This window comes from Typopeltis vanoorti, chromosome 12 (assembly GCF_054136105.1).
Source record: "Typopeltis vanoorti isolate ZY-2024b chromosome 12, IOZ_Tvanoo_1.0, whole genome shotgun sequence".
NCBI lineage: Eukaryota > Metazoa > Arthropoda > Arachnida > Uropygi > Thelyphonidae > Typopeltis > Typopeltis vanoorti.
Window position 1 is genome coordinate 13,674,849 of NC_143560.1, and position 17,751 is coordinate 13,692,599.

Consider the following 17,751-nt stretch of genomic DNA (forward strand, 5'->3'; position numbering starts at 1 on the left):
AGAAAAGAAAAAAAAAGGCAGAACATTGAAAACATCCACTGCATTCGGAATGGAAACCTATAGAACAAGTAAACGTTTCAGCTATTTAGGCTCAATTTTTATTGAAGATAGCAAATTAAATATGAAAATAGACAACAGAACTAACAAAGTTGTTATAGTTATATGTCACCACTTTTGTATAAATTTATAAGAAATAAGAGAGAAGTACACAAGACAGTATTCAACATAATTGTTGGATCTAAGAGTTGGGTTAAAAGTAAAACAGTTGATCAAAGACCAGAGATGACAGACGAGAGTTCAGAAGAATTAGTGAAGTAAAGATGACATCAATGGCAGAACCATATTAAAAATGAAGACACTAGAAAGGAATGTGAAACTGTTAGAATTTAGGAATGCAGGAGCAAAGCTTGTTTCATGTACTTTGGTCACTTAAATAGAATGGCAGAGGAAAGATTAGCAAAACAGTTATTCGACACCAGGATGATGGGAAAAAGACAGAGAAAGAGAGCTAGTCAGATTGATGCAATAACCTTAAATGATCTGACAATGTTAGAATCCTGATAGATATCAGAATAATATGAAGTAAGTAATGTACATTTTTCACATAGTAGTTCATATTACCCTGTACAGCCCTTGAGGATAGATATTGGGTACAATATCAATGAGTTAATGCATCCAGAAAACAACTAACTTCTAAATGCATTTTGCTATCCAAGAAGTGAAAATGATGCTGAAAGGACTAAATTATGATTTTCAATCATTTTACAATTATTATTTTAAGAATATGATTTAACAAAATCCATATAAGAAACCATGAAACATAACACACTTAAGTTAATTTTAATTTCAAGATTTCATATGATGTACAATGAATGATACAATTATACAATACAGCTTTCTCACATTAAACTCATTTGCTCATGATATATTGGATAAATATTTTTCACTGTTAAGTACCCTCAAAAGGTAACTTCCCAACAACAATTTTCTTCCAAATTATTCTGTTATGTTCTGGAGTCCTATATATCAAATCTTTTAACATACAGTTTCAGCTTACTAATGATTTAAGTTAAGGCATAATTCTTTTGAACAATCTGTTAACCATCTTCCTTTGTGTATTAGTGGGAGCATGATATTTTAAAAGATTATGCATGTAATTTTTGTTATGTTCTGTTTAATTCAGGAGTAATGCTACAGTAGTAATGTTGAGCTGAGCTGAATATTTTCAATTTTGATATCAGGTTTAATACCACTTTCCTTCATAATTTGATCCATATAGATGAGAAATGACAGTAGACATATCATGCATTCTTGTCTTGCATTCGATTTTCCTCAAACGATCTTCCTACATTTCCTTCAATTCTAACTGCTGACCTAAAACTTAAATCCATTAAGTGTGAAGGTACAAAATGGCAGTAGATGTGATGCTTTGAGATGCTACTTGAAGTAGCATTGAAATAAATGCAATAGTATCTCTCTAATTACAATGTTATGGCTTGAGAACATAAGGGGGGAATAGTTGTGTGAAATGTTACAAATTAAGCAAGTAAAAGGAAGGAGATTCTAATGAGGGATTTTAATTATAAGAATGAAAGAAGAGATAGTGTATGGGAAAAAAGTGAATTTCTGTAGTCTGCATGACAATTACTTAAGCAAGCGGTCAGGGAAATAAAATGAGGTTTTAGAATGTTGGATTTGGTTATAGCCTCACAAGATGAAGTATCACCAGTGCTGTTTGCTGATGACAGTGAACATGAGGTACCAACTTAGGAGTAGTCAAGGAACTGAAAGGTGATAGTTCAGAAGGGATATGTGTGGATCTATAAGATGATGATTATGTTAAGTTCCATGGTCAACTAAAATCAAAACCATGGCATAATGAGTTGCAGGAAAAAGAGGTTGACAGCACATGGGAATTGGCTAGGACACATCATGCAGTGTATAACAAGAGTCAGGTGAATAGTGAAATTAGGCAGTATGGGAAAGCAATTGTCATGAAAGAAATATAAAATACAGTTACCTCTCGCTGTAGCGAACACCACTGTAACAAACTCACTACAATAGTTTTTTGATAAAATTCTCATAGGTATAATACTCTTCTATTCCTAAAGGAAATTTACCACTATAAAAAACTATTCCTGTGTTCCCTGCAAGTTTGCTATAGCAAGAGTCAACTATAGCTGACTTAAGGCTAGAAAAGTGGCAAGCATTGTAAGGAAACAAAGTCCAGTGTAAAAGAAGACTGGCCAGTTTGCCCAAAAGGAATTCAAGAGCTCTTCTATGGTAAGAAAGAATGACACCAATGGATAGTGATGATAGTAAATGACCATAGCAAAAGATGTACTGGAATTGTTAAATGGGCATTTTGTGAGTGTATACTGTAATGCATGTAAATGATGCTCTGCAAAACCTGGGGGGGGGGGGGGGGAATGCTACAGTTACTAAAGGTGAAGGGATAAGGTGTATGAAGTGCCAAGTAGACTACATGTTAATAAGGTCATGGGTTTGTATCATATATCATCACATATTATTAGGAAACGTGCAAAAAATTTTAAGCCTATCCTTTACTTAGTTGTTTAACAAGTCTTGCAAATTTTGCCTTCTTCCATTCCTAGAGAATGGAAAGTAGAAAGAGACAAAACTTCCTTTTCTCTCTCCTTCATAACATGTATTTTATTTCAGTCCAACTAGGCTGAATTTCAGATGACCTTACAAAACATAAAACAGAATTATATACCAAATTTGGTCAAGAACTGAATGATGTTGACCAAATTTGGTATACAATGATGTTGAACATCGTACAGATGCTTGCAGAAATAAGAAATTCCCATTCCCTTCAATTTTAGTCTGACCATCTAAAATTCCCAGACTTTTAGCAATGTGAGAAGTATGTTTTAAATTCATTTGAATAAATGATCAGTTTAACTTGCAGAGGATTGTGCACAAAGTGTCCTCCTCACAACCTTTATTTTTGTGTAACTGGGCTGAAGTCATTTCTTTTAATGCTCATGCTCAAGTGATGAGTAAAATGTTGCAAGAAATAACTTTATTCAAATGTGGTTGAAATCTGTTGAACAGTGTGCCTTAAGAGATATGCAGGTGAAAGGATGCTTTTTGGGAGATTAATGCTATTTTCAAAAAGTGACCTAACTTTTTGAAAATAGCAAACCTATTTTTTTATTTTTTTTTATTTTATTTTTTTTTTTCAATCCTTAAAATCACAGGCTATGTCCTGAAAATAGTCAAATCTCACTGTAGTAAACATCGCTATCACAAACTATTGAAAAGTCCCGGCCAAAGTTGCACAGGTACAATGATGTGCTTAAAAAAATTTGCTAGAGCAAACCATTCACATGTGGTTCCTATAAGTTTGCTGCAGTGAGAGTCAATTGTAGATCAGTCTGATAAACTTGTATGGAATAATAGAGGCGATCTGATAATATTCAACTTAATACCCAAGGTACAGCAAAGAAAACTTAGCTCCTAATGATTACTAATAAGAGCAGCCAATGATTAGCTAGCATGTAAGGAGCAGAAGTCATTGCTATGACTCTTGATTATCTTCTTCTTTGATGGCCATCTCCTATCAGAGGTTGGCGACCACCTTGACAAATTTTGAGCGATCCTCAGCCACTCTGAACAGTCCTTCAGAGCTCAAGTGTCTGATGTCTGCCAGCCAAGATTTTCTTCGTCTTCCTTGTTCTCTTCTTCCACTGATCTTCCCTTTTATAACCAATTGAAGTAGCATATATTTTTCATTACAAAGTAGATGACCAAGATAAGCAGTTTTTCTTCTTTTTATGGAATCTAAAAAGTTCACGTGATTTCCCCATTTGTTCCAGTACTTCTTGATCGGATGTTTTTGCTGTCTGTGGAATTTTTAACATTCATCTGTACAGCCACATCTCAGAGGCTTAATTTTTTTTTTTTTTTTTTTAAATCGATGTTGTCTTCAAGGTTGAAGTTTCTGCACCATACAGCAGTACAGACCATATATAGCATTTAACCATGCATACTTTAAGCTCTAAATTTAAATTGCGGTTACAGTGTTGATTTCATCAGGAGAAAATTTTTTCTTGCCATTTCAATTCTATTATTTCCATTTCTGGATTGCATTCTTCATTTAACCAGCATCTGAGATATTTAAATTTTGTCACTCTTTCTATTTGTTTCCCATTTAAAGAAAGTGCTGAATTAAGAATTGGTTTTTTGATTATAAATGAAAAAATTAAATTACAAACTATCAACAGCAAAATATGTGTCAAACATTGGAGTATTATTTCTATTATACCATAGTAGGCATTATAATGTCTGATTGCCCTTATTACACCTACACAACAACCAAGTACCACTATATGTATAAAAACAACACAATATTTTAATTATAACAAACATTCTATAAGCAGCCCTTACCAATTTTGTCTTTTCCAACATGAGTATAATTATCAGGACCACCATAATTATTCATCAATTCCAGTAACTTTACTTCAATCTGTGCTTGATTAAGAAACGGTTTTCTGTTTTTAATAATTTTTATGGCAACATTGCATTGATCTTCATCATCATATGCTTTAACAACCTATAAAAAAAAAAGTTAAAAAATTATTATCTGAAAGATGAACAAAATAACAAATGACAAGCATTCAGACTTTTTTTTTGTTGTTGTTGTTTGATTTATTCAAGGATAATGCTAGTAACAGGATATTCATGACTTCAGATGAAATTAATTATTCAAAATTAAAGACGAGAATAGTGATGCTGAAGAATGCCAAGCTCTATGCTGGTAAAGCATTTCTGAAGAAAAATATAAAGTTGATTCAGATACAGTATTTAATTTTAAAAGTTTGTTTTCTTCAGAATTTTCAAGTTAGAATCCATATTCTGATCCAAATAGCATTTCATTTTTAAAATGCTCTTGGTTTATTTGAATTTTGCTTAGGCGCAATGTTCGTTCATTGCTTCTCGTTTCCACTTCTTCCCACCTGACGTTTTTCCCCATACACCACTTTTCACAATTATTACTTATATCTTCAGAATATGTCTTTTTTTTTTGTTTAAAATTCTTTATAACTATTAAAGTATTTGGAATTATCCCACCAACAAAAGCTTCAGTATCTATAGCATACTGGAGAAGTTTACAGAAATAAGAAAAAAAAAATTTTTTTTGTAATCAACTTCACACATAAGAAAAGGTTGTGATACATATAGTATATCAGTGCTATGTGTGGACGAGAGATAAAGAAAAAGCAGTAAACTGTTAACATGTTTCATCTGTAGCCACTAGGGAAGACAGTGCAAGTCTGTAAGAGGAGTCAATTAAGTGGACTACCCTCATCTGGATAGCAACACACATTCTTATTTTTTAGGTACATAATTCCAAAAGTATGTAAATAGTATTAAAAGGTTGGGCAGATTTGGGAATTATAGTGCCGGCAATTGTACAGATGAGAAAAGTAATGTCTTAAGCAGAAAAACAACAACAACAACAACTTTTTATTAGGCTGAAGCAGCAATGAATAAGATGTGTTTGTGCAAGGAAAGGCTACAGGTAAATTACACTTGACAAAAAATTATATTCTTGTCTAATCCTTTATCCAAGTGTATGCAAACAAAATTTGTACATTAAGTATCTTCATATGCAGTGTTGCTTATACTTAAAGGATTAGACAAAAATGCAATTTCTTGACATGTAATTTGATTTATAACCAAGTAAAAAAACTTCCTTCTACTACTATCTCTGATCCCGAGTATTTTAATAAAGTGATACACCTTTTTACTACTTGTAGGAGTTGCCAAATGGTGTGCCACCCTTTTTTTAATAAATTACTCTGGATTTCAAGAAAGATTTTGAAAGTTTATTTTTCACTTGGTTAGAGTATAATAAATTTAGTTTAATCCTTTATCCAAGTGTAAGCAAACAAAGTTTGTGCCTGAAAGTATCTTCAGGACTGGGGTAAGGTGGTACAACACCATTTGGCAACTCCTATAGGTAGAGATGACCTGCTAATGCTTCTGCCTGGTATCTCCACTTGGGCCTGGCTCCCACTGAAGAGACCTCAATAAAGGTCGAAACTAGTCTGGGTTGTGGCTCTTCCCTTAATGCATAACATTAGACATATCCGCAAGGAGATGTGTTTTGCATTATGGGAGATACTGAGATAGGAGTGTTGGTAGCTTGCTCCACCTTTGCAAGGATTGCCCTGGTGTTGTACCACCTTACCCCAGTCCTGAAGATACTTTCAGGGCGCAAACTTTGTTTGCTCACACTTGGATAAAGGATTAAACTAAATTTATTATACTCTAACCAAGTGAAAAATAAACTTTCTGAAGACTACAGGTGTAAATCAACCCAAGAAGAGAAATATGACTTGTCTGGAAATGAATATTGTGAAAGAAGTGAGGAAAATGGAAAACAGATCTCCCTTGCAAGAATTCACATTATCTTCTCCCCAACTTAAACTGGCAAGATCAGTGTTTAACACTTTGAGTCCTAGACCTACTGGGACTTAAAAGAACCCTGCGTCCTGACCATTTTTAGCTCTATTTAAAAAAATGCTGTGCAGTATTTCTATGGAATATCCAAATAATTATTCTTTGTCTTTTAGTTATATATGGTATGGGCTAAAGAAACAGGTTGCAAGAAATCAAGGTTTTCAAAAAAAATAAAAAGTTAATTTTTTATTAGTTTCTACTTATATTTACTTCTTTAATGTTGAAAATTCAACAAATTCAGTCAAAATATTGCCTAGATGTTACATATATAATGAAAATTATAAATAAAATTTGTGTGTGTTATAATTATTATGAAAATATCATTTTACATAGGGGTGTACATCACTATAATTATCCACTATTGGCCATAAAAGTCGAGTGGTAAATTATTGAATTAGGCCATTCAGTTTTTGAAATGCAAGGCATATTACATGACCTTATACATACATTTTGAGTAATAATCAGTTACCTTTTAGTAACTGCAACCAGGGCTGTCCAATATATAAAAACAATACTGTTATAGCAAATAAAAATTGCAATATGAATGTTGAGAATGTAAATGATTAGAACACAAAAATTACTAGAACAGTACAGTCTGATAATGAATTTCAAGCATATATTATTATTTTTGGAATTTTTAATTTAGCGATGTAAATATACATGGGATTCTAGGTTCATGCACGATTGATATATATTTACATCAATAGAACTCAAAGTGTTAAAGCAGTGATTATGGAAGATTTTAAAGGACTGAATGATTATGCACTACAAACCTTTCGTGTGAAGAGGAGTGGAATATACCATATCATCAGCAAAGCTATGAAATAGAATTAGGGTCAGTGAGAGAAAGTAATTTATATGCAGGAATAGGAGATGGTTGAAAGTACAGAGCAATGAAGCAGTATGAAAAATCTAAGGAGAGGAAACTAGCTACCATGAGACACAATGGGCAACCAGAGAAGGAAATAGGTGATCATTCACGAGGCTCCAAAGCTAGCTGGGTTGGTTAAATGGACTGAACATCTATTCTCCAATCAACAGACTGTGAATTCAAATCCCACCAAGGGGCACAAATGTCTGCGAATGACTAAGTGGCAAAATTTCATCGCAAAGTATAAGACCATCATCTTGTTTAAAATATAGGCCTGAAGTGGCTTGAAAAAGTTCTGTATTCAGTTTCTAGATCAAGGTTCCCAGATTATCTAAATCAGGGGTTCCCAACCTTTTTGGTCCCCGTACCCCCTTGGCTTTTAGTAAATTATCCGGTACCCCCTATTCATTATAATAAGAAATACATTCTTAAATTTACCATACAGATTCAAAGAATATAAGAAATGAACAGTAATTAAGTTTTCATAAAAGCTTTATTCGGTAAATAAATCAATTATTATCATAAAATTGTAAAATCTTTATTAACCTGCAGTAAAATCGATTAGTGAGACCCTTGATTCTGTTTCTTATCCACCAAGTTTTATTCTTGGTACAGTTTTTGAAATAGATACCCGCATATCATGTTCAGGCTGCAGTTTGTTTCTTGTTTTGGACTTGATTCAAAACAGAACTGAGAATCCTGATTCACATAGATAAGTTGTTTTAAATGGAATTATAGCCATGTAAGCATATTTGGTGATAATGGGATATGCTTCTCCAAGTGTACATCAAAAATTTTGTGACTTCACTGATTGGAATTCAAATCAGAGTTTCTTGTTATTGCGGAGATCAATTAGCTTGTCTTTCATTGGGTCGTTGTCAGCAATTTTTTTCTAAATCAATATGAAAAGGGTTACATATCTAGACATCATTCATTTGGTAAGGAGGAATTATTCTTGCAAGTGCCTCTTTCAAAATTTTTAAATACAATATAATACTATCATGAACTTCCTGTTTTAGTTCATATGCCGGATCTGAAGTGATTTCATCGAGAGATCTGAAATTGGCAAAGTTACCTAACTCCACCCTTCTTCCCCAGAGAGTCAATTTTTCTTGAAACGATTGTATCTTTTCTTCAGCCTCTGTGAGAATGACATCTGTACCTTGCACTGAAATGTTCACAGAATTAAGAATTCCAAACACATCAGAAAGATAAGCCAGAGAAATCTCATAGTTTGGATCTTTGAAATGTGAAGCAAAAGCAGATTCTTTTTCGAATAAAAAAATTTCAATTAAATTTCTAAGTTCAAAAACCCTTCCTAAAACATTTCCTCTGGATAACCATCGTACTTCTGTATGAAGCAGCAGTACGATATGATCTGCTCCAACCTCTTCACACAAAGATTTAAACACACGGTGATTCAATGCTTTTGCTTTGATAAAATTCACAACTTGAACAACAACAACATCCAAAACGGCTTTCAAATTATGTGGAAGTGTTTTAGATGCTAAAGCATACCGGTGAAGGATGCAATGACTTGGAAAAATATTTGGATTGATTTCTTTACCAAAGCGGTGAAACCTGATTTTTTCCCCAACCTAGCAGGAGAACTGTCAGTACAAATAGATTCTACTAATTCCCATGAAAGGCCATTTGAATCAAAAAAATCATTCACCAAATTCATAATGTCCACTGCCTTTGTTGTTTCTTTCAAGGGTTTACAAAAAAGAAATTCCTCTTTTATTTCATTCTGATGTATATATTTAGTCAGTTAGAGACATCAGTTGATTCATCCAACTGTAAACTAATTCTTGCCGGACTTTTCTTGATTTCCTCCACTACCTGTACAAGTATGTCTTCGGACATTTCTCGAATCTGATCACAAATTGTATTATTTGATAATGGTATTTGTGCAATTTTGTCTTTTGCTTCTTTACCACACAAACTCAACCATGCCTAGAGCACATGACTTCACTAATGTCTCAGCAATTGCATGTGGTTTCTTTTCTTTGGTGACCCTCAATGAGACGCGATAACTGGCCTCCAGTGCTGGCTTCTTTGAGGTAATAAATCCATGGTCATGATGTCTTACCAAATCGTGCTCGTTTTATTCTAAATGAGGACTCTGACTCGTTAGAATGTTCGGGATGAACATTCTGAAGATGATCTCTCAATTTTGATGGCTTCATACTGCCATTGCTGAATACCTTCGAGCAAACTAAGCACTGCGGCTTTTTCACACCTTCTTTGTCAAGCAAAAAAGTAAAACCATATTGCACATATGAATCTTGGCAACAACATTTCTTTGGCGTGGTCAATCCTTGGGTCTGTAAAAATAATATTTTTTTTTGTATATAAATCCTGATCTAATCTTTCATTTTAAAAATAAACTAAAAAATAAATAATATTTTAATGTATTTAAATCTTGATCTATCCTTTCATTTTTAGAATAGGCTAAAAATAAACTATAAGCTACTTATGATTAGATTAAAATTTAGTCAGCAAAAGTAATTTAGCTAACCTATGTTTCATCACTAAAACGTGTGTACTGTGAGCATGTTGAAATGAAGGCAGTTGGAGTGTGTGCCATACAGTACGTCACGCACATGCGCAGGAGGTGCATGCCGCAGAGGCAAGCCTCGAGGGAGCGCTGATTTCAATAGCAATCTTGAATCTTAACCAGGCATTTTGAGTCATCGGACCCTGCAGTGAGAAAAAAGTCTATGCAACCTCACTGTGTCTGTGTCTGAGAAGAGACCTGAAATGTTACTGGTGTGTCTGACAGACAGTACCAACATGGAATATCCCGGAAATGTTGATAACATAACTATTTTTGGAATATATTAATAGCATAATATACTTATTTATCTGCTATTCACCATACCCCCCCCCCCTGGACAAGCTTCCTGTACCCCAGGTTGGGAACCCCTGATCTAAATCCTTATTAATATATAATAGGTTTACCACTTCTTGAGAATAGGTTTCACATAGAATAAATGGGTAGAAAACAGACAGTAAGATGATATTCTGGCATGAAAGCCTCTGTGCCAGACCTGATCAAAAATTTGGAAATAAATATCATGAATGATCTCTTAACTCTGGGTATATCTGAGTAATGCAAGATTTACCAAATGGGAGAGGGAATGGAGTTTACTCAAATCAGCGAAACTGTAGCTAGAGTTGAGGTTTAGTTAGAGATGGTTATTTATGAACAGATGAAATTCCATGGGGAAGGGAGGAAGATTATACAGCCTTAGTACTCTCCAGCATTGGAGGAGGGGGAAATCTGAAGGAATAAAGCAATCCACAATGATCCATGGTTAATGCCAGAGAGGGAACTGGCCTCAAACTGAAAAAAGTTCCATTAGATACTTGGTAAGAACTTTTGGCCACTCTTTTCTTTGTCTCCTCTCAAGCAGGTTGCATAAATCTTACCTGAAACATTATAGAGAAGTTCTTCCCTATTCTTCCATTCATTTTTATTTCTGTTTTACATAAATGGGTACCATGACAGATCTATTTCAATCATCTGGATGATTAGATTTAATTTGTTATAGTATTCATCTACAGAAGCTTTGCAGATGGATACTAAGATATCTGAATGATGCAACATCACTGTAAACTTCTTTACTGAATATATGAGCACTTCCACTCGAATTAACCATTACTGCATTTCAGATTTCTAACAGCTTCTCTATCTTTTAAATTAAAGATACCAAAAAATTACATACTTGGTTTAATCCATTATCCAAGTGTAAGCAAACAAAGTTTGTGCCTGAAGTATCTTTCATGACTGGGACAAAATAATGGATTAAACCAGGTATATTTGCCCCAGTCATGAAAGATACTTCAGGCACAAACTTTGTTTGCTTACACTTGGATAATGGATTAAATCAAGTATGCAATTTCTTGGTATCTTTAATTTATAATATAACCAAGTGAAAAACTTTCAACAAGCTTCTCTATCTGTTATACTGAAATATACTCCTTACTGCATTTGTTACCGGATAATTTAGACACCGGTGCTATTAGTGCTTATCTATACCAATTTTTTTTTTTTTATTATTAATTACTCTAGACAAAAAAGTGGAGGGGGGGGAGTATATTTCAGTATGACAGAGAAGTTGTTATAAATGTGAAATGTTTGGTTTTTCACCATATTTATAATAAAAGGTCCATTTATGGTAATAGATATTAATGTGATATATCATTTTCCTAAATATTAATATTATTAAAGTTCTTGTTCTTATTATTTACTGATTTTTTGAATGGTTCTCACATAAAAGAAACCTTCTCTAACCACCATACAGTACCACTAAGCATTTTATGGAATTTATCTCGACTTATATTTAAAAAAAAAAAAAAAAAAAAAAAAAAAAAAAAAAAAAAAAGAGAGAGAGAGAGAGAAAGGGGGTTTGGGGTGAATACATTCTTTTTACAATAGAGTAGGGTTTTGCATAATACCCAATATCCTTTCTATCCTAATAGTATGAAATGGAGTCTAGAGCAAAAAACATAAGATGAAAAGAGTGAAATCTTGATAAACACAGAAGAAATAGGAGAGAGAGAGAGAGATGCACAAGATATATTCAGAGTTATATAAGGTGCAGAGAGATGTGATTGAGGATCAAAAGATGTTAACTGATGAATTGAAGAAAATATTACCATTCAGCACAGAGAGAGACATATATGGAGACACAAGGTTGTAAAGGCAGTAAAGTATCTGAAGAATCATAAAAGCTCTAGGAATGATGTTAAACTGCAGTGGCGAAGTGATGTGGAAGAACCACACCAGTTGTGCAATAACATTGCATGGGATGAATGGAAAGTACCATAAGAACAGAAAAAATCAATTGAATACCCATTCACAAAATAGCAATCAGAATAGACTGCAAAAATGACAGATGCTCTAACAAGTCATGTGGCAGAAACTACTTATGAAGAATAAGGAAACTAGTGAAAGAAAATCTAAAAGATGAGCAAGCAGGAATCAGAAGAGACAGGAGTACAGTACACCAAATATTAATTATTGTTGCACAGACATGTCTATATAGTTGTAACACTTATCATGAGAGACACAAACTATCAACACAATATCTATCGTACCTCTCGTTGAAACCATTAATAGACAAAGCACTGACAACTGACTCAGGCAACTCACTCCATTCATTCACTACTCCTCCAAGTGAAAAATCTAGTCCTCACGCCCTTGCTAACCACACACTTACCCAACTTCCAGAGATGACCTCTACTCCCTCTAGCCAAGTGCTGAAACATTAACCTGCATCAATCCTATGAAATCCTTGAAAATAACTGAAATGTTTCTATCATACCCCCCCCCCCTTCATTTTTTTTTTTTTTGCCTATCAACCAACTTTTGCAATCCACAAACGCTGATCTATTCTCATAAAGAGAATAGAATTGCCTTTGGATCCTCTCTGCCACTTAATCCCCAAGAAACCCTGGTGACCAGACATGACAACAGGTAATCCCGATGTTGTGGTATTAGTGTGTTCTTCAATAAACCAGTAATCCTGTAAGCTACCCGGCCAATTTAGCAATACACCCTATGAACTTACTACCCCAAATCCCTGCCTCCATCTGTTTTCTGAAGTACAATTCCATCAAGCTTGTAATCTATTTATCCCAAAATACAGTGATACCCCGAAGTTACACGGGACCAATGAAAAGCGAGCAAAAGAATTTGCCTAACTCGCTGTATAATTTTGCATGTAATTTATATATACAAACATATGATTGGGACCAAAGGTTTACAAAAACATCTATTTTTTTAAGAAATATACAGTAATCATAATTGTAGTTTTTCGTACATAAAAAAAAAGAAAGTTATTTCAATGTCGATGGTTTCATAAAATCTAATAGATTTGTCTGACGGCATAATGTCTTTTTCTTGTCACGCAAAATTTTTTCATAGCAAGCCAGTAATTTTTTTATTCCTTGCCTTGTGGCTAAAATTCGTTCCTTGTTAGAATCTATGTCCTCCAAAATCTGTAAACCTTTCTTAGTTAAGCTAAGACCTTCTCTTAATTTTGTAATTGTCATGTGCTTTTCTGATAAAACTGGATCTGAGGTTTCGGTCTCTTCGATAGCGCTTTGCTTACGCATCTCTATGAGCTCGTCGATTGTAGGCTCCTTGTTATGTGAGTCTAACAGCTCACTGACATCTTCACTGTCAACTTCTAAATCTAATTGCCTGGCAAGGTTGAGAACTTCTTCTATTGCCTCAGCAACTTGATCAGTTTCTGGCAACATTTCCATTTCGCATTTAAAAAAGGATGGACAAAGTTTTTTCCAGACACCATTCAAGGCTTTATGGGAAATTTCACCCCAAGAATCTCCGATAATCCTTACAACATCTAAAACATTAAACTGTTTCCAAAACTCTTTAACAGACAGTTGCTCATTTTGCCTCATAGCTTTGAATGTTTTGATAACTCCTTGGTCCATCGGTTGAAGTAAGCTGGTTATATTTGGAGGCAAGAAAACAACTTTTACACGTGGATCAAAATCAATTAAATTTGCAGGAGGGTGACCAGGTGCATTATCAATAATGAGCATAACTTTAAACGAAATTTTTTTAAACTGGCAATAACATTCAACTTCAGGTATGAAGTGGTGACCAAACCAGTCTTCAAAAATAGAAGCTGTCACCCAAGCTTTAGAATTTGACTTCCAAATCACTGGCAAGCCAGCTTTAGATTTTTTTTCAGAGCTCTTGGATTTTCGGAGTGATAAATTAAGAGAGGTTTTAACTTGCAATCACCAGCTGCATTTCCACCAAGCATTACTGTCAACCGGTCTTTGGAAGTCTTACAGCCATGAAACATTTTTTCTTCACGTGCGATGAAAGTTCTCTTAGGTATCTTTTTCCAGAACAAGCTGGTCTCGTCTACATTAAATATGGTTCGACTGCTATAGCTACCTTCCTCGATGATAGCCTTAAGTGTCTCAGGAAAAGCAGACGAAGCCTCTTTATCAGCGCTTGCTGCCTCTCCACTCTCCGCGATGCTGTGCCAGTTACAGCGATTTTTAAATCGGTTGAACCAACCATTACTGGGCCAGGAAATTTTCTTCTTTGGCCATTTCTCCAGCTTCTACTTTTAGCCTCTCAAAAATCAGCTTGGCTTGGCTACATATCGTTGTTTGATCAACTGGGCAATTTTTTACTCTCACTTGATTATCACACCATAATTTAAGCATCGTTTCCATCTCACCAATAATCCCATGACGTTTACGAATTATGCTTGAATTCAATGATTGGGCATTTTTCACAGCCGTGAGAATTCTTTCTTTATCTTTCATGATTGTTCTTACTGTGGATTCCTGTAGATCGAACTTCTTTGATAGCTCACAAATTTTCATTCTGCCTTCAAAATCCTTAATAATGTTGAGTTTTGTTTCCAAAGTCAATGTTTTTCTTTTCTTGCTAGCTGCAGAAGAATCGGACTTGCTTCTTTTGGATGACATTATTATTTTTTATGTGATTTTGTAGACTATAAAAATCGTGTATGAATGAAGACTGCGCGAAACACGTCAGTTCACAGCATGTGCGACATTGGCGAATGCAGCCGGCACGGAAAGATACGACTAGTGGTGGGGCGTGACGGGAATACAAACATATAAGAAACCATGTAACTCTGGATTCGCGTAAGTCGGGGTATTACTGTAGATAACTTTACATTTCTCCACATTAAACTGACACCCCATTACCTTTTCCCATACTGACAGCCTATTTAAAATCATCATGCAAGCACTCCACATCATTGTAATTAACTATTATTCTACCTAATTTTGCATTATCAGCAAAAACTGAATATTTCCTTTCTGATTCTTTCCTGTTATTCATGTACAAATTAAACAGCAGTGGCCCTAGCATAGAACCTTGAAGCACACCACTAGTCACCTGCTTTCTACTGGATTCTACTCCACCATATACCACTTTCTGATATTTGTCCAGCAGCCACTCTCTTATCCACATAAGCAGTGTCATGTCCATATCCATCTGTTCTAATTTGAGTAACAGAGTTCCACGTGGTATTCTATCAAATGCTTTTGCAAAATCAGCAGAATCATCATATAGCAATTTCCTCAGCTGTCACTATATTATAAAAAGTTAGTAAATTACTAAGCTATGACTGACTCTTCACAAAGTTATGCTGCCACTCAGAAAATCATATTCTTATCCACCCATTCCTGAATTCAATTTTTGAACAACTTTTCCAGTACTTTTACCACCACTCCTGAGATACTGATTGGTCTATAGTTTGCTACAATAGATTTTATGAAGGATTTATTTTACCCTACTTCCATTCTCTTGGGACTTTCACAGAGCTCAAAATCAGATTAAAAACACCTTAGTCAAAGGCATCACCGGTTACTCTGCACGTTTTCTTAAAATGTGAGCCAATATCCCATCCAATCCCACAGCTGTATTTGCATTCAGATTCTGCAATATCTTAAGCACCTCCAATTCATCAACTTCTGTTTTCATATCAGCCTTTGTCACCACCCCTGTCATAATATCTTTATTTGGATGATAAATCCATGCAAAATGATCCCTAGGTTAACAATTTCGTTTGCCTCTGTTACCTCTCTACCATCTGCACTCATTAAAGTTATCCTTTCATAATAATTCTTCCTCCTACTTGCCCCAAAACGAAAAACCTCTTTAGGATACTCATCCATCTAACTCCTATCCAATTTATCCTCCTGACCTTAGGTATACAATGCGATACCGCTTCTTCCAGATAAACCTCGACTATCCCCCATGCACTGTGAACATCCTTCCCTTGCAGAACTTTATGCCATGGTACTGCTTCAAGCTTCCTCCTAAATGTATCATAATCACTGGCATCATAGTTCCACATATGCCCTTTGTTGACTGGAATTTCCATGTTTTGCTACCTCTCAAGTCAAGACCACAATCACTTTCCCCAGTTAGGGACAAGTCACCTTAGTTATGGGCAGATATTCTGACCCTATAACAAGATTCAACACTCTCATACCCCGAGTCACCTCTGTCACATTCTGCTTCAAGTAATTATCTCTCAGTAAGTGCATAACCTTTATTTCCTTCCTGCCATGTAATCTTTCTTTCTTCCAATCTATGTCTTTGAAGCTGAAGTCACCCACAATAGTTACTCTACTTGCACACATTGTACTAATCTACTGATGCAGGTCTTCCACATCATCACTAGTACCTCCAGTCCTATAGCAGCAATCAATTTTATATTTTGTCATATTGGCCTTAATCTCACACCAGACTGAATGAAAAGAACTGCCATTTGCCTGAATGACTCCTAATCTTGTTGGCTGCAATTCACCTGCTATTATCAGCAGTACCCCATCCATGTCCTGTCTACTCTATCCTCCATGAAAATACTACAACTGTCTCTACCTGCAATTATCTCATCTACTTTTAGCCAAGTCTCACTAATGGCTATAACTTTTGGTAAGGTTGCACCAACCTTACCAAATGCTAAAAAACCAATGCTAAAAACTCTTCCCTCTTATTCCTGATGCTTCTAACATTAGTGTATAGAAACTATAGCATCCGCTTATTTCCCCAACCACCTTTACATCCTGAATTGACCATTTCATTTGATATTGTTGCCTGAGAGACTAGATTCCACATTTTTTGTTCATTCACACACTTATTTGGTTCCTAGGTGCCTTCACATCCACTCGTCACTCCACGCTCTCAGTGAACAAAGCTCTCTCCAGACACTTAACTCTCAATTCATTTAAGTGCAGTCCATAAGCATTGTACAAATCTTTCTGTCCATCAAACTATGACCATAGGTCCACAAATTCCTTCATCATTCCCTCTACACAACCTGCATATTGATTCATTAGCTATCATTGCTCTCCTTCTCAGTTCATGTCTATCACAGCTTGCAGAAAAATCACAAACTGCACCCTTTCACTCTTCTTCACTTTTTTCAACAACTTTCACATCCTCCTTAATACAATAGTTCTCACCCCTCAGGTTATTGGTTCCAGCCAAAACAATCACTTCCTTCACTTTTCCTTTCTGCATTCTGACATGACTAATATTATTAATTTTCCCACCAGCAATCAAGATTTTGTAGCACTTTCATGAAGTGCTACAAAATCCCCCTTATCAATCACCGTAAATAATTATTTGCTTATGCTCATTCTCTCAATTATTCTTACAATTTTCTTTTCAGCTTTGGTCCTCATATTTTTTTGTTTTCAGTATCACTGATCTCTCACTGTTTCTGCAGCCTTTCAATCTTGCACTTTGTCCTGTGAAGGACTACATGCAAGTGAGCAATTTCTTCATTCAGGTCTTCTACATTTTCCCAAATTTTTGCCACTGCACTTTCAGCATTATCACTGATATT

The 17,751-nt window shown here is 35.0% G+C and overlaps 1 protein-coding gene across 4 annotated transcripts in view; it reads right to left on the bottom strand.

Annotated features, from left to right (window-relative positions):
• The window catches only part of LOC150100588 (dual specificity tyrosine-phosphorylation-regulated kinase 1A-like), a 432,192-nt gene that overhangs the window by 297,384 nt on the left and 117,057 nt on the right, over window positions 1–17,751 (bottom strand). For all 4 annotated transcript variants that reach the window (XR_016549192.1, XR_016549193.1, XR_016549194.1 and 1 more), the window contains exon 4: window positions 4,414–4,579. Coding sequence is in view for 1 of the 4 variants with exons in the window: in XM_090402112.1 (XP_090258238.1) it covers window positions 4,414–4,579 (166 nt within the window). In the remaining 3 variants the exon portion in view is untranslated. The remainder of the gene's footprint in view (window positions 1–4,413; window positions 4,580–17,751) is intronic.